This window comes from Panicum virgatum, chromosome 4N, assembly GCF_016808335.1.
Source record: "Panicum virgatum strain AP13 chromosome 4N, P.virgatum_v5, whole genome shotgun sequence".
In the NCBI taxonomy this organism is placed as follows: Eukaryota; Viridiplantae; Streptophyta; class Magnoliopsida; order Poales; family Poaceae; genus Panicum; species Panicum virgatum.
Window position 1 is genome coordinate 9,040,770 of NC_053148.1, and position 23,145 is coordinate 9,063,914.

Here is a 23,145-nt window from a genome sequence, read left to right on the forward strand (position 1 = left end):
TAGGCAAAGTCGTCTTTGTTGTCAGTTTGGTCGCCGAGATCTCTTTGTTTAGTGCGGCACTCGGCAAACCTTATGCCGAGTGGAAAAGGGGCTTTCTGAGTGTTCATGACACTCGGCAAGTCCGGTATGCTCAGCTCCCAATCCACAGCTATTGTTCATCCTACTCCGCCTTCAATGTCTCGTACTCTTGTGTTTCTTTCTGTTGTTAGTTAAATTTGTGTTAATTCTGAACACGTGCACATGGTATATTTCACTCACAATAGTAATAGAACAATATATTTAATTTTGGAATTAAAATGTGTCCAAAATTATCTAATTATTTAACAGAGTTCCCTATCCACATCTATTGTTCATCCAACTCCACTAGCCATTTCTCGTACTCTCATGTGACATGGTCGAATCATGCTAGTGCTGCAACCTGAAGTGGTCGAGCGGGCGGCCCTCGAGGCCCTTGGTGTAGAAGTGCGCGATGAACTCTCGAGCCGTGACGCTCCTGTAGAGCGGCGGGTCGTCGCTGCCCTCCGTGATGGGGCCGTACAGCCTCGTCGATCTCTTCATGTCCGTGTTGAAGAAGCACGCCACCGAGACCCTCGCCGCGTCCCGGTTCGCCAGCACCCGGTGCTCCACGCTCCTGAACCGGTTGTTGCTGACGAGCTGCATGCGCGGCCCACGGGCATGGCGCAACAGCAAATCAACGATGTATTATTTGTGCATAAAATTCACAGCCAAATCGACTGGTAAAGAAGGCAGCTGAGCTGATGCATGCGTGCCTGGAGAAGGTCGCCGATGTTGACGATGAGGGCGCCGGGCAGGGGAGGGACGTCCACCCAGCCCCGGCCGGCGGCGCCGCCGCGATCGAGGAGCACCTGCAGGCCGCCCATGCCGTCCTGCAGGAGCACGGTGAGGAACTTCGGGTCTGTGTGCCTGCTGGTGCCGAGGGTGAGGTGCGGCTCCGGGCACGGCGGGTAGTAGTGTCCCACCACGGTGTAGCCCTGCGCGCAGCCCATCTCGCGCAGGTGGCCGCCGCCCAGCCCGAGCGACTCCGACAGCAGCTCCAGCACCCGCAGCGCCAGCTCCGCCGCCGCGGCGCCATACTCCAGCAGCACGCCCCTGACGGCCTCGGGCAGCTCCTCCGGCCGCGGCGGGTCCGGCGCCAGGTCGCAGGAGAGGGTGTCGCGCCAGCCGGCCGCCGCGGACTGGAAGAGGTCGAAGTTGGAGCTGAACCTCACCTTGCGGGCGGCGTCCCTGGTGTACACCCGCCGCTTCGCCTCGGGGGAGCCCTCGTGGAACCGCCGCACCGCCGCGAGCACGCCGGCCGTGAGCTCGCCCGGCACGCCGTGGTTGATCACCTGAAAGAACCCCGCCGTCCCGGCCGCGCGCCGCACCCGCGCGACCACCTCCTCCCTCGGCGCGCCCCCCGAGAGGTCCACGACCGGGATGGCGGCGCGCGCGTCGGCCGGGGGCGGGGACGGCGTGGGCGGCAGCTCGCGCAGGGCGTCCGGCGGGTGGCGGAAGATGGCCGGGACCGCCGTGACGCCGGCGTCGACGAGGCCCTTGACGCCCGCCTTGGTGTCGTCGAACGCCTGCAGCTCCTCGCGCCGGCGGTCGTAGCCGTCGCCGCCCGTGGCCGCGCCGGCCTCCGTGGTGGCGGACATCGTTGGCGTGCGCTCCGACCCACGCGCGACAGGCGGGATAAGGTTAGACGGATCAATCAGCTTGCTGCCTGGTGGCCGGCGGTGGTGGCTCGTCCGGCGGATGTAGTAGTGAGATATTTCGGGGCTTGGATGGGCGAAGGGGCGGCGGAAGCGACAATCACCGGTTGTTGCTAGTCTTCAACACGATGGCAACCGGCGCGACGACGACGTCGTCCGAGTAATCATGCACGGCCTCTGGCACTGCAACCGCAATCCATTTCAATCAAACAGATGGGCCTCCTCTTCGTCCTGCACCGCACCTGGGCGCGCCGTGGCACCGTGCCAGTGCCACTGATGTCACGCTCGGAGCGCAGGCTCTGGAAGGCGGCCGATCGGGCGCGTTCAGTGCCGGATCCTCTGGAGGCCGGAGCCGCGGCGCGACAGCGCGTCGCGCGTGCGCCGCGGTGGACACGGCGACGCGTCGCGAGACGCACGAGGAAAAAACAGCGGCCCTTGTCAGTCTCAGCAGCCTCCGCAGCTCGGCACGCCCGGCACGCCGCGCCGCGCTGCGCTCCGCTGCCTCCCCGACTCCCGAGCGAAAGCCTGCGCTGCGCCGCTGCCCGCTCCCCTTCCCCTTCCGCCTCGGTTCTTCCCCCCAATTCCCTCTTCACTTCAGTCCCCTGATCCCCCCCCCCCCCCCCCCCCCCGAAATTCGAATCGCCCGCCTCCCGAGCCCTCGCCCCGCGCCGCCGATGCCCTCCAAGCAGCCGTCCCCGCACGCCATGGACGAGGCCGCCGCCGCCGCCTCCGCCGGGCGCCTCCGCCCCTCCACCCCGCGCTCCAAGAAGCGCTCCTCCCGCTCCAAGTCCCGCGCGCGCTCCCGCGACCGCCGCCGCTCCCCGAACCCTAACCCTAGCTCCCGCCGCGAGCGCGCGGCGGAGCCCGGCTCCGCCGCGCCCGCGCCCTCCCGCAAGAGCGACCGCAGGCCCAAGCCGCGCTACATCCCGGACTCCGCCACGCTCGCGACGGCCATGGCCTCGTCCGCCGCCGCCGGCGGCGGCGGCGGCGCCGGCCGCGGCAGCGCGGGCGCCATCTCCAAGCTCTGGAGCGAGGCCGACGAGGTCGCGCTGCTCACGGGCGCGGCCGCCTTCAAGGACCGCAACGGCATCGCGCCGCGGCTCCCGGACATGCCCCACCTGTTCGAGGTCATCAGGGGCTCCCTCGCCCCGCACCTCGACCATGCCAAGATGTACTACAAGCTCAAGCGCCTCAAGAGCAAGTACCAGCACTCCGTGCCGGGCGACTCCAGCACCGCGCACGAGCACAGGGTGCGCGACCTGTGCGCGGCCCTCTGGGGCTCCGAGCTCGCGCGCCCTGTACAGAACGACGTCGTGGAGGCTGAGGAGGCCGACGAGGAGGACGCCGGCGGGGATGGGGAGGGCGCCGGGAGGCTGCCTATGGTCAGGGAGGTGCTTGGAGAGTACTGGAAGTCGAACGGGCAGGGCCTGTCAAAGGTGTCGCTGGAGAAGGGGTTGGCGTTGCTTGGGTCACAGGAGGCTAGTGTGGCTGAGGGAAAGTGGAGGCGACAGCTCGAGGCCGATATGCGCATGCAGATGCGCCGGCATGATCTGGGAAAAGAGGTCTATGGCCTGCTCATCGATGCCATCAAAGGCCTTGGGCCTTAGCTTGGGTACAGATTTTACCATTCTCTGTCATTTCTGGGAGCGAGCGATTTCCTTCTTGTTTGAATTCCCTGGACTATTAGGTTTCATTTTCTGCTCGTCAACAGTTTACCATTGGACTAAGGTGCAAATTCTGTTAAACTTACACCGTAAGTTGGCATGCTTCTTTAATTAGTGGGATTAAATTTTCCAAATCACCATATTTGTTTGATTCAATGTTCTTACGGCGTTAAGGCGAATTGTGGCGAGTCACCACCGCCTAGCCGCCTAGGCGGGCTAAGGCGACGCCTAGGCGGGCTAAAACGCCTAGGCGGGCCAAAATAGGGGAGCGCCTTGTCGCCTAGGCGACGCCATAAGAACATTGGTTTGATTTACTGAAGTCGTAAAGTATGATTGCATTGACAATTAGTTTCTTTATGTCTAGGTTCAATAGTAGCCCATTTTTCTTTCTGAAGGACACTGAATTTGGCGTGTTCATAATAAGATAGGCTATGCCATTGGATTCATATCGTTTTCCCTGCATTGTTTGTTGATGGATACATGTCTCAAGAAAAATGAATAGTTTACTTACAAAATTTTTCTTGCTTTTGGGTTTGTAGGTTTATTGGCTATATTTTCAATTTTCCATAGGGATAAAGTGCTTATCTTGTCTTTTTCTTTGTGAGGATTATCAATATATATTTTTTGCTTACAAAGTAGAACTGATTGGCTGCCGTCTTCATGCCATTGTAAAAAGGCCATTGATGCGATCATACATATGCCTGATGCTCTAGGGTGGGTGTGTGTTTGTGGAACTAATGAGCTCAAGTTTCTGCATCGCATTTTTGGTGTGTACAATAGGCGTGATTCCTGAGTACAGCTTGCCTTGGATTCAATGGGTTACTTTTTTTTGTTCATTGTAAGTTTAACATTGGTTTAAGTTAGAATGTTATGCTTAAATATAGTCGGTTTGGATGTTCTCTTATACCTTTTGGATTCTTTCTAAAAGATTGATTACTTGCCCGTCTGATTTACTCTTCTTATCAAGTAGAATAATGTTTGTAGTTTGCTTTTTTCACCCTAGTTGTAGCCTCTACTCTAAACTTGCTCACTTTTTTTTCCTGAGTGCCCGCAAGATTGGCACATTCTTACATAGCATTTACGTGATTGCTTTTATGTTTGGATTAGCTACAACATTTATATGTTCCAGTGCAAATTAGTATATTCTTTCATTATTTTTTTGGTTACATGTTGTGATTATTCTACTTGACAAATGACAAGTAGAATTGTCTTTGTAGTATGGTTTATTTCCCATCCTAGCTTTACCCTCAATGGCAAAATAATCCTTATCTGGAAAAGATCATTAACTAGCTATTTTGGCATTGTCTTCGTAGACAGTGTTTCTGGCAGAATATATGATTCTTTTTTACTAATAAAGGTGATGATTCTAGCATGATAAGTGTTTAAAAAATTGCTAGGTGATATGAGGGTAGTTGGGTGGTGCTGCCTAGCCCCCCCTAGGTGTGGGGCTAGGCGGCTGATTTTCTTAGAACATTGAGCATGATATTGTGTTTACAATTGGAGGTTCAACAAGGTAGTCTCCAATCTGCATGAATAACAAAGAATACCATGAGCTAAATTGGCTTAAGTGGCGTAAATAGTTTCAAGTCAAAGAGTGTTTGAAACTTATGTTTTGTGTTTTTCTGTTCAAGCATGAACACAGCCGAAATCAATTGGACTGATGCTGAAAGTTGATTGTTCAATTTGTGCATATGTGGATTGTTCATTTTGTGCATATGTGGTTTTGGTCCAGGCCCATTGGTAAGCATGGTTGTTTTGGTACTCCTTTTTAAAAAATTGAATCACATATTGTTTTTATGTTTGAAACATGCCATATCATTTACAGTTCGGCAAAATAAATCCGCTTCTGATATAGAATATAGATACCTGAAGATACTACCACTATTTGATTTGGATGCAGTGTGTAGGAAGATGTGGTCAAGTATGCATACTTCTTTGGATATTGAATATGTGGTATATATGTTATGTGTGCATATTGGTGAATTTGTCATTGAAAGAAGAGCCACTATAGGTTGAGATTTTGGCATAGGGGTCATACTAATTCACATTCATGCTGTTTGTGTTCTGTGCTGCATATTGTAAGAAGGGGAAGCCACTTAGTTTGGAGTTGGAGTTGCTTTGGATTCTCCCTGATAGACAATCTTGGCTTAGGCAATCGATTTTGAAAGAGTCGTTCTTGTTTGGTAGGATAGGAAAGCTCAACTTGCAGCATTTTCAAGAGATGCAAGTTATTATTGTTTACATATCTTCTTTTATATGGGCACATACAGTGTGATCTCTATCGTATGGCGGTCGACCAGCTAGTCTGTTTCCCGAGAAGAGTCACGACAGACTCATCTCCATTTTTTTGGCTAACCGCTAAACTGCATCTTGCCTGTGTTACCTTATGTTCATCATATGGTCCATCATCTTATTGTCCGAGTTGTCGTGGTGGGAGTTTCATCCTCCATAATATTGAGATAAGCCACATGGCTGCGATTTCTCCCTCTTGGTTGTGTTGCCTTTGATATTGACTCTTAATGTTCTGTTTGTTTGACATGGTGTCAGCCTATGGTGGAGAATGAGATTAGTGCCCAAACTGCCCATTATCCGACAGAGCTCATTTCATTTAATGGGATAATTGTTCATTTATATAGTTTTGTTTTTGTTCTTTGTTTCCAATACATCCAGGCAACTAGTAATATCCACTAATGCTTGCTTTCATCTTGCGTACCAAATTTGCAAAGTACCTATCAATGCACGGTTGCCAAAACATTTTTTTAATCATAATATTGAACCGTAACCCATAAGGGTACATGTTGACATAACAGCTAGGAACCGTCATTCCAAATCCATCTTTCTTTTGTTTTGAAGTGGCAAAACTTTATGGATGTACTCTTTCTTTCCTTTTGTGATGTGTCACCGCATTGTCATGACCTATTCAGCAAATTGTAATTCTGCGGCATTGACAAGGTCTGCACCTTGTAAGTTCCTCTCTATTGCATGGGATATCTATTGATATTTCGACACTTCCCTCTTTATTTAGGATCGATCATATATGACTAAGTCATATGTCCATTTTTGGGGCCAGCATAGTGTACTAGTGTAGATGCAACTCAATCAGCCTAGTAGACTTCCGAGCATCATATCCAAGCTTAGTGTTGTCGTTAAACCAATTTTCATGTCTAGACATCCCATCTGCCCTTCGGACCCTCAATCTCTTTCTTGTACCTGTCAATCACAAATACCTTTTTAGAATTGTATTTGTCTACTCTTCGGTCCATAATAGTGTCTTAGTCCCTGTTTCATGCATCAGCCTGAAACTAGTTGAGGATTAACCGTTTAAGTTACCCACATGAGTTGCTCTCTCTCCTAAAAGAGGCACATGCCATCCATCTGCTGAAAAGATAAAAGCTTTTTTGCACCAGCATCTCTGAGTACCCGAGTTCTTGTGGAACGTAAGCTTTCCCTAACATGCATTTATAACTCTTAGGGCCTAATAGTTTAATTTCCATTCAGGATGGCTTAAGCTTCAAGGTGACTCCAGTCGGTATTCTAATGTGAAATCATACCTTCGAAAAATAGTGCATACACATGCAATGGACCATTCATTCAAAGATTTAGGCTTGATGAAAGGTCGATAATGCATGGAATGCTATAAGGGGTCTATAACGTAAAATCAGCATGCACCCTGCAATGCTTACGCCTATGGTTCTTAAGGTGATAAGGCGTCCTGTAGCACTTCGGATAAGCCTTATCGCCTAGGCAGCACCTAAGGCGACAAGGTTTTTTTTTTTCCATCGAACACATAGGAGAGCTGTGCATCAATATATTAAGTATTAAGAAGGAATAAGGCAACAATGTGTAGTTAGGCCCATGTGGTGCCTTGGGTTACCTCGTTGCTTAGGCCACGCCTTAAGAACACTGCTCACGCCCTTGTTTGTTTAATGTTAATGCACTGCACTACAAATGCCTAGAAAAAAATACGTAATACACACAATGCCATATATACGTACAATACCAAAGTCAAGTGTGTTCATACCATATAGGAACACAAAAATGCAGTAATGGATCATGCACCTGGTTCAATACCTACTTGTTTAGGGTATTTGTCTTGTTCCAGTCTTAGTATTAGGGGAAGATTTGATATTGAAATGTTGTAAGTGTATATCCAATTATATGTACTACATCCATGACTTTTATGATTATTTTTGAAATGTGAATTGTGCCCTTGTGTATTTGAATCGCAACCCCCAAAAGTTATTCATATTAGTTATTGAAGAAAAGCCATGTTGATATTGTGGTTTATGAATTGTATCAAGCTTCCATATGCTACTCCTAGGATTAACTGAATGCTGAAAAGGAAACTAAAGATATTACTTACAGGCTGAGTAACCAAGTAGATCTAAATAATTAATGATATGAGTCATGCATATTGTGCTCGTCCATCATTTGGCCACTTGAACAAAATCAGGTAGAATCTTAGGAGATATCAAGCAATTCGGGAAAATGAGGTATAATTAAATACCCCACATGGTTAGTGACAGGAGATTTAGTGCCATTGTTAAGGTTATTGCACTAGTTTAGGAAGGTCAAATCATCATTTTCACCTGGGAATATTTTTAATACTTTTGGCGCATGAATATTTATTCTTGGATGGGTGACCCTGGGGTCCTAAAAATGCATGAATATGTACTTTTCTACCAAACGAACTTTCTCAGTTCTGTACATGAATACTTCTGGGTCTAAAGCAAGATGTGGTTGTACGGCAATTGTTTTTGTGGTGCATGTTACTGGTCATTCTTTTATTTCTTCTCCATAATCTTGAGCTGTTGCATCATTTTTTTCTTGTTGAATTCCTAATTGTTGCTTGATATTGTTACCCCTTTGGTTAGTAAGCATTTTCGAGCTGAAATTTGCGCTGATTTGAATTCTGATATACAATTTATTGTTAGATACCTTCCTTGGCCAAATTTGTTTCTATAGATCCTCAAACACATATCTGTAGTGATTCTGTGTTTGAGAAAAATACTTTGGTGATTGTTGCATGCCTTTGTAACAGAGAATAGGGCAGTTATTTGTTGTATAACCTTTCTTGGAGTAATTTACTTGTATAGATTTCCCAGAGACCATACCATTAATGACAATCACATGTCAAACAAAGCTTAGTTGAAAGCAAAAGCTGTTTCTTGCCCATGCTACATCATTTAGGCATCGCATATTGCTATTAGTGACGAAGCATAATATATGGAAGTATTGTACCTGAAATGCTCTTAGTTGTGACTTTGTTATATTTCAATAGCCTAATTAAGATATATTCGGATCATTTTATTGTTCGTCCTTTTCTCAATAGTGATATTGTATTTGTTACCTACTGTGGTGAAAACTTCTATTCGGATAACCTTGTTACAACATTGGAATATTTGCATAGTTCTGATTGTAATAAAACTGCCTTTCTGCTACTAAAGCTAAATTTCTTTTGCAGGTGCGGTTGGTGGAGTACATAGCTGCATACATAGGTGTGGTGTTATTTTGTAGGCTGATCAACCCGACCTCTTGGTTGCTGACTGAAAAGATCTAACCTGTGTGAGGTGCTGTAGGGGTTTGCACGAATCAGTTGTCAATTTATGTCTAGTTGTCGAACCATTCAATGATTGTCTAAGTCACTTAGGTCTGGACCCTGGAGATGTTTTTATTTGCTAATCTTCAGCAAAGAAAGCTTGGTCGATGATCAGACAGCTTTCAGACTGATGCTGCATTTCTGTAAATCATTCACTAAGTATTATTGCGATGACACCGTGTTTTAAGTGTAGAATCCAGTAGTTCAGTTTCTCTTCTTGATATGTTGCTTTCTTGACTCGATATTTCGCTCTGTAGATTACTTGATTCTGACTGGCCATAGATGTATGATTTGGTCGATGGCACTGAGCGTGATTGGCAGAATTACACGCCCACATCAGTTGGGGCTGGCATGACAGTCTCATTTGCACAGGGCACATGGTATGGTAGCTTGTGATAGCTTCTAAGTAGCATTTGAGCTTGAAGCGATCCTATCCAAATTAACTTGTCAACACTTCTGAAGCAATAGCAAGTTTCTTCTGCAGTCTGTAGCTTTTACTTCAACGAATCAGATGTATGTTTTTCAATGTAGAAGTTTGGTGATTGTCCTATGCTTTGACAGTTCCCTTCGCTGTCGAACAAAATTGCAATCCCTTGTGTACCATTGATGTGCCAGTGACTGTATGAACAATGTAGAAGCAATAGGTTTGCTTTTGACTGCATCAACTCACCCACCACCATATACTCCTATCTAAATTAGAGGAAAATAGAAATGGGGAGAGGACTTTCTCGTCTTTGATTCATTGTTGTTGCTGCCTTCTCTCTTGCTACCTCTCTTTTTCTTAAAATCTGGGCACGATCACTGTCCTCACATAGGTAGCTCTAGCAGCTTCGGCGACATCAAGTCATCACATGTGACCTTTTTCTAATTCAGTTCTTCACATGATAAATTATAAATATAAAAGCTGCCTAAAATTCTAATTTGTTTTACCTATTTATGGAAGCCCTCAAATGTATTTACCTTTCTTTCATGACTGATCTAGTCCTCGTTATACTGGCCATTTAACTCAGGTCTAAAAAATTTTAGTATGAATGCCGATATCAAGACTTCATCTCGAAAACGTAAATTCTCCCTTCGCTGATCACTTGCCATGTGAATGAATCGTTCGATAAAAGGGCCATCTTATGGCTATCGATGGCTTAGCTTTCACATTTCTTACCTTAGCCGTCAATTAGGGTCCAAATAAGAAAGGGATACTTTCCTCATTTCCGATATTTTCTACCATTGTGTCTATTGTAAAGGTCTGCTTCCTTACTACCTCTCCTTTTCTTGGCTTCAATGCAAGTAGATCTAGTGGCGACTTTTTTTCTCTGAGCCTGCACCACATTTTAAACAAAAAATGTAACCCTTACCACGAAGAAGACTACTGTACCATGAATTGTAATACACGTTATGTGATATAAAACTAATTGTAAAAGTCGCCACAAAGATCATTATCGTACTTTTTTTTAAACAGCCAAGTGTTATCTAGCCTTTTTCTTTAGGGACAATTGCAAAACTACCATTGTTTTGAGCTGTAACTGCACGTTTGCCCCTATTTTTTAACTTTGCATGTTTGCCCCTGTTTTTTGAATCTGAAGGTTCCAGTTGCCCCTGTTCCGTGAAGGAGAGCTAACGGTGTTAAATACAAGCTGAAAAGACAGAAATGCCCTACATGTCAATTGCATAACTGCCCTTATTTTGAGCTATAACTGCACGTTTGCCCTTGTTATAAGCTTCTAAGCTGTAACTACACGTTTGCCCTTATTTTTTAACTTTGCAGATAATATATAATCATAATATTTGCAGATAATATATAAGCATAATATTTTTTAACTTTGCAGACAATACATCAAGAGAGGTCCAGATAATATATAAGCATAATATTTGCATCATAATGCAAGAGTTGACAGTAACCACATTAAGTTTCTCATGTCTCGATCACAACTAAGCACACCAAAATAAAGGCAGCACATGCCAAGAACATGTCCAGGGCATACATGCACAACAAATCAGTGACTAGTTATTACATATTCCAAGCAGTGGTCATTTCTACACATTAAGCAAAGCAGCAAGCCTTGAAGCACCTCTACCTCTGCCTCTACCCCTCCCCCTCCCAGTTGGTGGTCTTCGTCCTCTAACATGAGTGGCACCATCACTTCAAAAAAAATGGAGTGAAAATGCATTAGTAAATATCCAATGTGGAATGTGGGCATGAACCTGTTCAAAGTATACTGAAAAAGTGACCTACTTGGTTGTTTCAGTAGGTGATGAACTTGTACCTCTACCTCTCCCAGTTCGTGATCCTCCTCCAATATTACTTGAATCATCACTTGTTTTGAGATAGAAAAAAATGCATCATCAGGTATGTTCAAAGCATAAGAAATAGAAAAAAAAAGTACACATGGATAACATACTTGGATGACCCAGTAGTTGATGATCGGCTACTTGTACCCCTTCCCCTTGTGGAAGATGTAGGAGGGTCATTGCTCTCCACCTCAGATGCATTCTCATGAGATGCTTTCATCTTTTTCTCCTTAGCAGTCAGCCCCCTTAGAATTTTTTTGCTGTATGGCCTAGTTCATGGCATTCGGAGCACCTCTTTCTTTTTCTAGCACCAGGTTCATCTGATGGCTTAATCCTAGTTTTCCTTGGCCTGCCAGGCTTTTTTCTCAACATAGGCTTCTTTATTTTATATCCAAGATCAACACGTGGCCAGAAATGCTTTGATGTCATTAGATTAAACACACCTGAATATGTCTTTCTCAGCTTCTCAACAGAGAAATAATCATGGATGAAGTCATCCATTTGCACCTCTCTACTAAGCTTTGCTATGAATGCTAAAGCATGTTTACATGGCTTTCCACTCACTTGCCACAACCTACAACTACATGTCTTGAGCTCCAAATTAACCGCATACCTGTAAGATGATCCAGATGATGTAGGTGCAGTAACTTCAGCTGTTTTATTGCCACATCTTAAAACCTCATGGTCCTTGATATCTTTGCTTTGAGCAATTAGAAACTTTGTTATATTAGGGATTATGCTGCCCTCCATTGACATATCAATTTTCCTCCTCTATTCAAATGTAGTTATGATCATCTGTCTTATAACATCATGCATCTCTAGAATCTGCAAGTCTTTACATTTTCTCACCCAGTTGTTGAAAGTCTCAGAGAGGTTATTATTGATATAGTCTACCTTGCATTGCTCAGAGAATTTGCTTCTACTCCACAAGTATGGATGGTTCTCATCCAAGTAAGCAATTGCTTGAAGGAACCTTTCCTGTATTTTCCTCATGTGCCAATTGAACTTCTGAATAGTGCAAGTCTTGGCAGCCAGCCACATGTTATAATTGAACAAATCACCAGAGTAATGCTTCTTGAAATTCTTCAACAAATGCCTCATACATTCTCTATGTTCGACACCAGGATACACATCCTTCACAGCCTCACCTAGTCCTTTGCATGCATCTGTGCTGATAGCCAAACCTGTTGGTGTACCAATAGCTGCCTTTAAGTTCTGGATAAACCATGTCCAGCTCTCTATGGACTCAGTTTCAATTACACCATAGGCAACCGGAAAAAGGCAATTATTTCCATCTACAGAAACAGCAGCTGCCAACTGACCCCTTGATCTTTCTGTCAGGTGGGTAGCATCTATAGCAATGTAGGGCCTGCATCCTTGCAGAAAACCATCAATGCATGGTTTGAGGGCCACAAAGAATCTCCTAAAACAGACATCCCCTTGATGATTTTCAGTATCCAGCTCAACAATACTTCCTGGAGCTGATTTGAGTAGCTCAGCTCTATATGTGGGCAGCAAGTCATAACTGTCATCACATTTACCAAATATCATCTCTAGAGCCTTTTCCTTACCCCTGAAAACCTTGCTGTAAAGAACTTTTAGTGCGTACTTGTTCTTCAGCTTACGTTGTAAGTCTGTAGGTCCCAAAGTTGAGTCCTCCTTCAAGAATTCAACCACCCTTTCAGCAACCCAATTATTTGATGCCATTGTGTCACCACACTGATTCACTGAACTGCATGTGTGCTTCGGACCGTTCGTCTTAACCTGCAAGGGAAATAAGCATCTAATTAAGATGGCAGTGTAACAAAATATCACAATTTATGAAAAACCAGCCCAACAAAAGAAAGGAACTGCTATACCTTTCATCCAACAGATTTCTTGCTAGTAGAGGCAAAAAAGGTCCACTTGCAGCCTTGATCAGCTCTCATACACTTAGCTCGATATTGCTCATTATCTTTCTTCACAGTACGGAAAGCATAATCATTCAAGATTGCATGTTGGGTCAACGCCGATTTGCACAGATTCGCATCACGAAACACACAACCAATATCAACACATGGAGCATTAACATCATAAGAACAATCAGGAACATCATCATTGTCATCTTCATCAACTATCTCAAGATCAGGCTCATACTCAGGGTCAGAGTACTCAGAGTCAGAAAAATCATCTAATTCAGAGTTAGAAGATGCAGCCAATTCAGAGTCATAGCTGCTATCACTCAATACATCATCTGTGACTTTTCTGTGCACCTTGGTAAGCTCATTTGTACACTGAGTAGACTGTGTTGGATCTATGAAAGGATCCAAATCAATAGGTGCAGTACTCGGAAGCTTCCGAACAGTAGGGTGAAGCTTGCGCTTGGTCGGTGAGAATTGCAATGGCCCTTCAAAGTCATTGATTTGACCAACAATATGGACTTCCCCCTTGTCTTTGTTGAGCTCAAACCGCTCGGACAGCTATTCATCAGATGTAATCTCAATACAATCATCCTCCACTGCCCGCCACAAAGAAATGTATTGCTTTGAACCCCATACAAAGTTTTCACCAATGAAATCTATCAACTTTAGCAAGCTATAGTCATGGCGGTCAACAGTTGTAGTCAAGGTTTCCCTCTTTCTATATGTCTTTGGACCCCCATCCGGCAAGCTCCAATGTGCCCGAACCATAACAACAAGTTTTATGTGATTATCATTTGTCCTACAAACCAGAGCTTGTTCTAAGCTGGTTCATCCTAAAGATCTAATTAAACAACCTTATTTGTCTACTGCATAAAGGATGAAGTTGAAGAAACTTACCCAAGTTGTTCCATCGTCGCCGGGTCGCGGCGCCACTCTCCAAGTTGGCTCGCAGCCCCGCAGCCGCCTGCCGCTGAGGCCGCCCCGCGTCGGTCCCCGCTCGCCGCGTCACCGCACCCGCCCGCCCACCCCGTCCCTACAGCCGCACGTCGCTGGGGCCGCCCTGCGCCGGTCCTCGCCCGCCGCGTCCCTGCACCTGCCCGCCCCTGGGGCCGCGGATCCGGGGCCTGCACGCTGCGCCCCCGAACCCGCCAACCGGTCGCCGCCAGCACGTCGCCGCCGCCCCTAACCCTACCGCCGCGTGTGGGAGGGGGAAACAGAGGGGTCACGGGTTCGTGTGGGAGGCAGGGTGTTGTGTGATTTGGATAAGGGGTAGTATAGTCTTTTCCGCTTTTTTCTTTTCTTTGAGAAATTTTTTTGGGACCATTATTGAAGTCCAGCTCACGGTGTTAAGAAACAGGGGCAAACGGCGCCTTCGATTTCGAAAACTAAGGGCAAACATGCAAAGTTAAAAAAATAAAGGCAAATGTACAGTTACAGTTCAAAACAAAGAAAGTTATGCAATTGTTCCTTTTCTTTAAGAACATGTTCTTGATCAATGCAGCTGTTAAACTCACACCAAATATTTAATACAAATACAACCAGACAAATAACCATAAAGTAGCCCCTGTTTCTTTTTGACCGTGTGCAACATCACCGATCCACCTCCCACCCCCACGTCACCTTTTTATTTTATTAAGCCTACCCCCACATTTTAAAGAAAAAACAGTGTAACTCAAAACAAGAACAGTTATGCAATTGTGTTTTTTTTCGAAATACACAAGTGCCATTTATTCTTTTCTTTCGAAACGGGTCCGCCATCAACTAGACTCCACACCAAACCTAAAATTTTGATGTATGATGATGCAAATACAACCGGACAACCGGACAAGTAACGCCAGAGCAGCCCTCTTTTTTGACCGTGTGCGACGTCAGCGATCCCCACCTCCCATAGTCCCATCACGGCGGCACCACCAGCATGAGCCGTCCGATGAAGGGTCACCTGGACCTGGTCGCCATCGGTGGCCTCGCCCGCGCATGTCTCGCTCTCACATCACCCACGCCGCCGCACCGCTCCACCCCCCCCCCCCCCCCCCCCCCCCCATCTCCACCCAGTAGGGATACCCCGGTAGGAAGGGGGGGAAACAGGAGCAGCAGCAGCAGCAACCAGCAAGCGGTGGCAAGGCGGAATGGTGGTCGCCGTCGCGTCGCCCTCGTCGGCGGCGCCCTCTGCCGGCCGCCCCCACCCGACGTACAAGGAGGCAAGCTTCCTTTCCCCCTGCTTCCGTCCTAGCCTCTCCCCCGTCCCCGTTCCTCCGATTGAAAAAAATTCACTTCTTGCTGCTGCATCTCGATCGATGGATTTGGACTGGATGCGCGCGCAGATGGTCGTGCAGGCGCTGACGGAGCTGCGGGACCCGGGCGGCTCGAGCCGCCGCGCCATCGCCAGCTACATCGCCGACCACTTCTCCGGCCTCCACTCTAGCCACGAGGCGCTCCTCTCCGCCCACCTCCGCCGCCTCAGGTCCCAGGGCCAACTTCGCCTCGTCTCCGGCAACTACTTCCTCTCCACCGACGCTCCCCCTCCGCAGCAGCGGCGGGGCCCCGGCCGCCCGCCCAAGCAGAAGCGTGGCCGGGGGCGGCCTCGCAAGAACGCAGATTTAGCTCCTTCCGCTCCGATTCCGAACCTTCAGGGGCCCAAGCGAGGGCCTGGACGCCCGCGGAAGAACGCACTTGTCCCAGTGGCTTCATCATCTGCTTTCTCACTGCTGGGAGCAATTGCTGCGTCATCTCCATCTGGGGTCAAGCGGGGGCGTGGACGCCCACGGAAGAACGCCCTTGGCCCGGTGGCTGAAATCTCTGCTTCGCCGCTGCCGGGAGCGACCGCTTCGCCGCCTCCATCTGGGGTCAAGCGGGGGCGTGGACGCCCACGAAAGAATGCCATTGTCCCGGTGGCTTCCTCTGCTTTGTCGCTACCGGGAGGGGTTGCTCTGCTGCCTCCATCTGGGATCAAGAGGCGGCGTGGACGCCCACGGAAGGAGGCTTTTGTCCTGGTGGCTTCCTCTACTTCGCCGCTGCCAGGAGCAACTGCTGCACCACCCACATCTGGGGTCAAGCGGGGGCGTGGACGCCCACGGAAGAACGCCCTTGCCATGGTAGTTTCCTCTTCTTTGCCGCTGCTGGGAGCGATTGTTCAGCCATCTCCATATGGGGTCAAGCGGGGGCGTGGACGCCCGCGCAAGAATTCCTACCCAGTTGCTTCGCCGCTGCTGGGAGTAGTATCTGTGAGTAGTGACAGTGTAGTTGGTGCAAAGAGGGGACGAGGGCGCCCTCCTAAGGTTGTGGTTGCCGGGAAGAGAAAGCATGGCCGACCTCCTAAGGAGAAGATGCAACCTGAACCTGTGCAATCTGCAGTTGCTCCATTGACTAAGAGGGGGCCTGGAAGACCAAGGAAGGAGAAGACATTGGAAAGTGGGCACTTGAAAGCTGCACAGATGGATGAGGGTCGACATGAAGCACTGCCACTGTTAGCAGAAGCTGCAAGCCAAGCTGAGGCTGTGCCAAATGAAGTTGGAGCTAGGAGTTTGCAACCCTTTGGCAATTCTTTGATGGAGAAGAGAGGTTGCGGGCGACCTAGAAAGAGGCCATTGGAAACTGAAACTGCTGAAACAGGAGTTGCTGCATTGGTGGTCAAGAGGGGGCGGGGGAGGCCAAGAAAGGAGAATCCAACGGCAGGGAGGTCTACAGAAACTGGGCTTACTGCATCGATGGGGATCAAAAGAGGGCCTGGAAGGCCAAGAAAGGAGAATCCATCGGCAGGGAGGTCTACAGAAACCGGGCTTACTGCATCAATGGGGATTAAAAGAGGGCCTGGAAGGCCAAGAAAGGTCAGGCCTTCTGAAACCGTGTCTGTGGAAACTGCAGTTGAGGTATTTACGGACTTGACAGAAGGGAGGCCTGAAAAGGGTGAGGATCTGGCATCAAGGAAGGAAACAGAAACTCAAGGTGTACTTTTGGTTGAGGAGATGGATGCTCAGCCTGCAAATGCTGGAGGTGTGCTAGTGTCTGGAGAAGAGGCAGAAATTGCTCCCATGGATGCTGGAGGTGCAGTGCCTAGGGTAGTGTCAGGAGAGGAGGCAGCAATTGCTCCCAAGGATGCTGGTGGTGCAATGCCAGGAGTTGATCCAATGGACTCTGATGTGGGCACCAAGAGTCATTAGTGGACCGAGGGCAGCAACAGCAAGAATGAGAGAATGATAGTACCTGGAAAACAGAGTAGAACCTGTAGTTGTGGAACTGTGTTCATGTCATAATGGATATAGTTAATCAACATACTGCAAAGATTGCCATATGTTTGCAACCAAGATGATTACTGGTATGATTTGAGTAGTTTAATTGGAGTCTGCACTGGATGAGTTTCTTTGGGGGTTTAGATTTAAATTTGTAATCTACATCTTCTTCCATTGACAAAGACTAGAGCATTTATAGTTTGTTGCTTGTACTGAAACTAGCTCGTTTTCTGGTTTCATCATCTTTTATTGATCTGTTCACATAATGTTTCTGTTTTTGTTTTCTTTAACAAGTCTATGGGGTGTTTGGTTTGAGGAATGGATGTGATGTGGTGCATTACCGCTTCATCCCTCATATTCATGAGCATATAGTACTTAGTATAAAGAATAAGGGTTTGTGTCATGCGAGTAAAATTTATAGGATGAAAAATACCATGATGTACCAAAAAATAATGATTTGTGTCATCTGAGTAAAATTTGTAGGAGGATTATACCATGATGCCAAACCGTCAAGGTTCTCATACCAATAACCCTAATAAATTTCAATTGGTTACCTGGGTTTAGGATATCTAGCATGACATGGCATATTTATTTGACATGACAGTATTGTTGTATCGCATGTTAATATGTGCCCAAATAAAGTTTGATCCAGCATGGTAACAGTTATCAGTTAACCACTAGCACTGGGTTCTCTACTTCTGGCGTTCAATGATGAACTATTCTGACATTGATGTTGGTTCCGTTGGAGTAAATATTTCTGATATCTTCAGCAGCAATATATCTTGCCATGTTTTTCAATGTGCAGCAGCGTCACTTACAAAATGTATTAATCCTACATTATTTCAGGTTATCTCTGTTGTATGTTTGTATTTCTTTTGCTTTGCTTATGAGATGTTTTTTTTAATAAAGCGTGATGAAAATTGTTATCCCCCTCTTTTCAGATAATCCACTGACCACTGCAGGTGAACTGAATCTCTTTCAGGTAACCCACAGCATGTGCCTGTGGAAACTCAGTGCAAGTCTGTAAGTGAATGACAATTGATGAAATGTATGCCCTGATTCTTTTGATGAGATTCTGGGCTTTTTGCAAACTGAATGACTATTCTCTTGCTCTAAAATCTCACCCATGTTGACTGTACAGTGTACAGAACAGCTAAGGGCCTTTCTTCCTACACTGTGTTTTGGTTTAGAAATGTTGGTTACGTTAATTCATACATTTTGATACTGCACACACCGTTCCATTTGTTTTGATATCACACGATATCATGTGTCTAGTTTGACCATTACAGTTTGAAACTAGTAAGAGCGGCTCTCTATATGATCAGTTTTTCCAAATTGTATCGTAAAGCATTGCATATTTTTTGTTTTCAAACATAAATTTCAGGACAAAATCTTAATAACAAGCACAATACATCATAAATAGTTGTAAATTCAAAGTGATTCATGTATGCCGCACAGTGGAGTTTTAGCGAGTTACAAATCAAGGGCCTTTATCAAGTATAAGGTTAACACTATATTCAGTTATCGTCTGGACAGAATCTGATAGGGATCATGCGTATGCACACATGTTCAGTTGGTCGCCGACGCCATCACGCCAAGCAGAGAGGAACTTCTCCAAGCACAGACAGGCTTCCATGACACGAACCTTTGGTTTCATGCATGGCCACAAGAAACCCAGCAATGTTCAGCTTGCAGCTTCACGTCCTCACAAATGTTCGATCGCTATGTGTGACTAGGACAAATGGATTGGGGACACCCTTTGGTCTAGTGGCAGCGGCACAATTGTTCAGTTGGCGAGCTAGCCCACCCGGATTCGAATCCTCGGTCCTTCTCCTCAAGGACACACGAAGGGGACGTCGCTCCCCTCAACCTCATTCTCCATCAGGACCAATGGGGTTTCAGTGGTCTGCACTGTGCACTTCTCCAATCATGGCCAACCTCCCAACCACGCTGCTCGCCATTGGCGTATCCACTTGTCCGAATTGTGAGTGTACTTCTGAGTCATGCATTGTTTGCCATCAGTGTGTCAGCTACACCATTCGTGAGTGTGCCCATCAGCAGTCACCTCTGCACGTTGACAGTAGATGTGCCTGAAAGCACAGCCCTGTCTGAAATCTCTGAGCTGCTATGATTTCTGGTAAAATTTTTGACAAGTCACCTGGATTGATGATCCGGTCCAAAGGGCTGCAGCTAGCATCACTGGCTGGCTCAGTGGACAGTGTGTCCACACTGCCCATGCTTTTTGTTCCCCGGGATGCAGAAGATAGGGGAAAGAAACGTCACGATTGGATCGGCACGTTAGGACCCAATGTTATGGGCTTCGTGGAGCAAAATTGCTAACTATTTTTGGAATGGAAATACATATTTGTAGCTCAATCATCATATCATCAACCACTATTCGGCGCTAAAAAAAGTCAGTATGAATGTCAGGTGATGTAGTTTATCCAGGCCTTATCATCTTTGAGTTTTTTTGTTTTTTGTTTAAATAAAGCCCCGATCCAGCAAGAGTTCGGTAAGCAAGCAGATATTGTACTCAACCGAGCCTCAGGAATTACCGGTGGACAGAGAGGCTGCACAACCTCCCTGCCGTCAGGACACACACTGGATCCTTGTCTGTTCATCTGAATCTGTCCTCCAAGAATGTTTCTTTTGCAAAAAAAAAAAAAACTGGATATATATCATCAATAGAGCAAATCAAAATGGAAAATGAAACTTTCGGAGGCGCCAACAAAACTACTACCACAACAACACACCACCAACAAAAGGAGTAGCAATTGCTCTTCGGTTTGTCACGAGCCATTTGATTTGAGCAGCTGCCAGGATTGTCCTCCACAGGCATAATTTTCCTCCGCAACCGTACTTCATTTTCTAAAGATGTGCAGTGACAGCAAGTATAACAATAAGCTATAAACAGACTAAATGCTAAGGTGGAGGAGAGAGGAGAGGAGAGAAAGGAGAAGCAGATTATAAGTTTACAACCAACTTCGATATAAAAATCAAGAAGTTTTGTGAGAGAGATGAGTAGACTGTGTATTAATAGTAGAAAGCTAACTATAATATGAGTGGGCGGAGAGATAAGATTGCAAAGATCCTTACAGAATCGGCTGCGTAATTAACCTTGCTCCGATGGCGCATATAGTTAATCGCAAGCTTATCAGACGGTTTCCAGCAAAGAAGGTTTGGCCAGTACTGTGGCTGGCCAGTTAACTGCCAACATGTTGATCGAGCTACCTGCAAGAATCACAAAATCCCAAAGCAAAAATCTTACTCCCATCAGCATCAGTTCCTATCCATCATTCTTTTTTCCTGAAAAGAATCAGTTCCTATCTATCATCAACCGCACAGATTCACAGCACGATCAGAGAAGCGTAACTTTTTTTTTCTTCCTGGGGACGAACCAGAGAAGGGCAGCCCAGCACCAATGGACAGCGGCTTGCGAGAACACGCCACGATTCGCCGTTGGTGTCATGCCGGACGACGGCGCCTATCACTCTATCAGCCGCGCCTGGCGAGCATCAGGTCAGAGGATCGAAGCTGCGAGATGGGGATGAACTCAGCGCAGGGCAGGACAGCAGCAGCTCGTCAGAACGTTCTTGCCGCTTCTCGACGGTCAGCTTCCTCTCGTGTTCGATCGTTGCCTACACCTCATCGTCAATCTGTGTCGAGGTCAGGTCGCCTTTTGCCTTCGCCAATCAGGCCCGGATCTTTCTGGAGGTCAACAGTTACAATATTTCACAGCACAGATGCATCACACGCGGAGGTTTCGATCCGAGTCCAGGGCAGCATGCAGGAGGCCCGGCCGGATGAGCAGAAGGGTTCAGGCTCCAGATCATGCAATCCTCGGAGGAGCGCACCATGGCAGCAGGGACTCATCAGCAAGCACTAGACGATGCATAATTGTTAGGTGAAGGGCTTGCTTGCTCGCATTGCCTGCTGGTCTCGTGAAAGGCACGAGCAAACTGCCCGTCTCTTTGGCTGGATGCGTGCTTAAAGCTGGATCAGAAAAAGGAAAAGATGGGGAGATATGCTTCCGTTTTGCTTTGGGCAGAGATGGACGCCTCTGCAGTGCGCCGGGGCCTGCATGCTGGCAAGACTGCAAAGGCTGTGCTATTGTTTTGCGCGTAGTAGGAGAGAAAAGACAAAGACAAATGTGTGTTCACCGTTTCTTGATCTGGAATAAACTGCACTATTCTAAAAGTAGGAGCATTTACCATGCTTTTTTGTCTCTGAATAGCTAGATACTATGTCGGTAATCGTTTTTGGTTTGGTTTGGTTTGGTTTTGCTACTTGGGAGTATATGTAGCTTTTTTCTAAGATTATTGGCATGTTGGTTTTAACCAGAGACTACGAAAAGCAGGTTATGGATTGTGGAATCTAAGATTGTGCAAGCTGAAACAAACTAGACCATTTTTTTTAGATGGACCTAATTAGATTATTCTACGTGAGTAGTATCGTTGTTTTTGGGATAAAAAACTGGAAAAAAAACTGTCAAGAGTTGATTGTTGAATTGTGCAATATGAGATAAAAAGGAACTGTTTGTTTCAGCTAGAGCTTTTAAAATAAACCACATGATCCACATCAGTGTAAAGGTGAAACGAACAGAAATGTATTAGTCGTATTGTAGTTCCTCAAGCAGTAGACATCAGTTTTGCATACTCCACGACTATGGCAAGGCACATTTTAATTGTTAGTCTAGCTCTAGCCCACGTGCCATGTATCATGGACTCAGTTTCCCAAACGACTTTGTCATACTTGTGGTTGCGAACTTTTTTTTTTTTGAAAAATACATACAGTCACAAACACGCACACGCACACTCACCCATATGAACACATGTACGTAACTCTACCCTATGAGCACCTTGCAGAGACTGAGGTAGATTCTCAAGATTGACTAATTAAGTCACCACAGATGTCTCACTGTCGAGGGAAACGTCGCCTACCGTTGAAAGAATAGCGTCGCGCTAGTTAAATCCTAGATTCACTGAAAGAATAGCGCCATGCCGAATCATAGACTCGAAACTGGGTGGGCAGGTTCCACCACAATAAACCTTATCAGCTGAGCTACGCTCAGTTTGCTTGTGGTTACGAACTTGTCACACTTTGATTAACTTGCTCGTCTACTTGTCCATCTTTTCCCTCAGTCTCCTTCCTCATGTTGTTACTTTTCTGTTCCTTGTCATCAACTTTCATCCAGGATTATTCATGTACATTCCAGGTTGCGTTATGAGGCAAGTAACCTAGCCATTGCTCTCCATCTTTGGGAAGGAAGAGTTGAGCAAACTCTCTCTCTCTCTCTCTCTCTTGTTTCCACCTTTGGCAATAAGGAAGAAATGATAGGTGGTGCACAAAAAAGAATGACCTGAATGAAGAATCAAAGTTTGTACCCTCACGCATTGGTGGAGCCAGGGGGTGCTAGGGGTGCTCCAGCCCCCTACTCCCATAGAACCCATGGAGCCCCCCCCCCCCCCCCCCCCAAAGCCCCCCAACATTTTTCAAGCATGAGTGAAGAAGAGGAAGAAGAAAGGAGGAGGAAGAAGAAGAAAAAGGAAGGAGGGAGGAAGAAGAAAAGAAAATGAGCTCCCCCTCAATTTGAATCCCAGCTCTGCCACTGCCCTCACGATGCCGTAATGAATATAGAAGTGGTTCTTGTGCTTAACATAATTCCCATTTGGGTGCATTGTAAAGTTCCCTGAGATGTTGGGATCCCCCCGGCCCATCAGGAAGTACAAATTAAAATAGATACAATAATCTAAGTAA

The 23,145-nt window shown here is 46.6% G+C and overlaps 4 protein-coding genes across 4 annotated transcripts; 2 read left to right on the forward strand and 2 right to left on the reverse strand.

Annotated features, from left to right (window-relative positions):
* Nucleotides 1-248: 248 nt before the first annotated feature.
* LOC120669653 (DIBOA-glucoside dioxygenase BX6-like) lies at nt 249-1,839 on the reverse strand. Its single transcript, XM_039949463.1, has 2 exons — nt 771-1,839; nt 249-654 (listed from the first exon to the last, which is right to left on the reverse strand). Exons 1-2 carry the CDS (start codon nt 1,653-1,655, stop codon nt 406-408), a joined length of 1,134 nt encoding a protein of 377 aa, XP_039805397.1. The 5' UTR covers nt 1,656-1,839; the 3' UTR covers nt 249-405.
* A 344-nt stretch (nt 1,840-2,183) lies between these two features.
* Nucleotides 2,184-9,198, forward strand: LOC120669654 (transcription factor STKL2-like). Its single transcript, XM_039949464.1, has 2 exons — nt 2,184-3,324; nt 8,841-9,198. Exon 1 carries the CDS (start codon nt 2,387-2,389, stop codon nt 3,317-3,319), a length of 933 nt encoding a protein of 310 aa, XP_039805398.1. The 5' UTR covers nt 2,184-2,386; the 3' UTR covers nt 3,320-3,324; nt 8,841-9,198.
* Nucleotides 9,199-12,032: 2,834 nt separating this feature from the next.
* Nucleotides 12,033-13,902, reverse strand: LOC120669086. The gene is made up of 3 exons (XM_039948906.1): nt 13,897-13,902; nt 13,331-13,720; nt 12,033-13,025 (listed from the first exon to the last, which is right to left on the reverse strand). The coding sequence occupies exons 1-3, from the start codon at nt 13,900-13,902 to the stop codon at nt 12,033-12,035; spliced, it is 1,389 nt and encodes a 462-aa protein (XP_039804840.1).
* A 1,234-nt stretch (nt 13,903-15,136) lies between these two features.
* LOC120669820 (origin recognition complex subunit 4-like) lies at nt 15,137-17,666 on the forward strand. The gene is made up of 2 exons (XM_039949658.1): nt 15,137-15,360; nt 15,484-17,666. The coding sequence occupies exons 1-2, from the start codon at nt 15,289-15,291 to the stop codon at nt 17,317-17,319; spliced, it is 1,908 nt and encodes a 635-aa protein (XP_039805592.1). The 5' UTR covers nt 15,137-15,288; the 3' UTR covers nt 17,320-17,666.
* The last annotated feature ends 5,479 nt before the right edge of the window (nt 17,667-23,145 follow it).

Coding starts and splice junctions, on each gene's coding strand:
- LOC120669653 (XM_039949463.1), bottom strand. CDS start 1,655: ATGTCCGCCACCACGGAGGCCGGCGCGGCCACGGGCGGCGACGGCTAC. Junction 655..770: donor ACATCGGCGACCTTCTCCAG/GCACGCATGCAT, acceptor CCGCGCATGCAG/CTCGTCAGCAACAACCGGTT.
- LOC120669654 (XM_039949464.1), top strand. CDS start 2,387: ATGCCCTCCAAGCAGCCGTCCCCGCACGCCATGGACGAGGCCGCCGCC.
- LOC120669086 (XM_039948906.1), bottom strand. Junction 13,026..13,330: donor TTCCTGATTGTTCTTATGAT/GTTAATGCTCCA, acceptor TTTCCCTTGCAG/GTTAAGACGAACGGTCCGAA.
- LOC120669820 (XM_039949658.1), top strand. CDS start 15,289: ATGGTGGTCGCCGTCGCGTCGCCCTCGTCGGCGGCGCCCTCTGCCGGC. Junction 15,361..15,483: donor CCCACCCGACGTACAAGGAG/GCAAGCTTCCTT, acceptor ATGCGCGCGCAG/ATGGTCGTGCAGGCGCTGAC.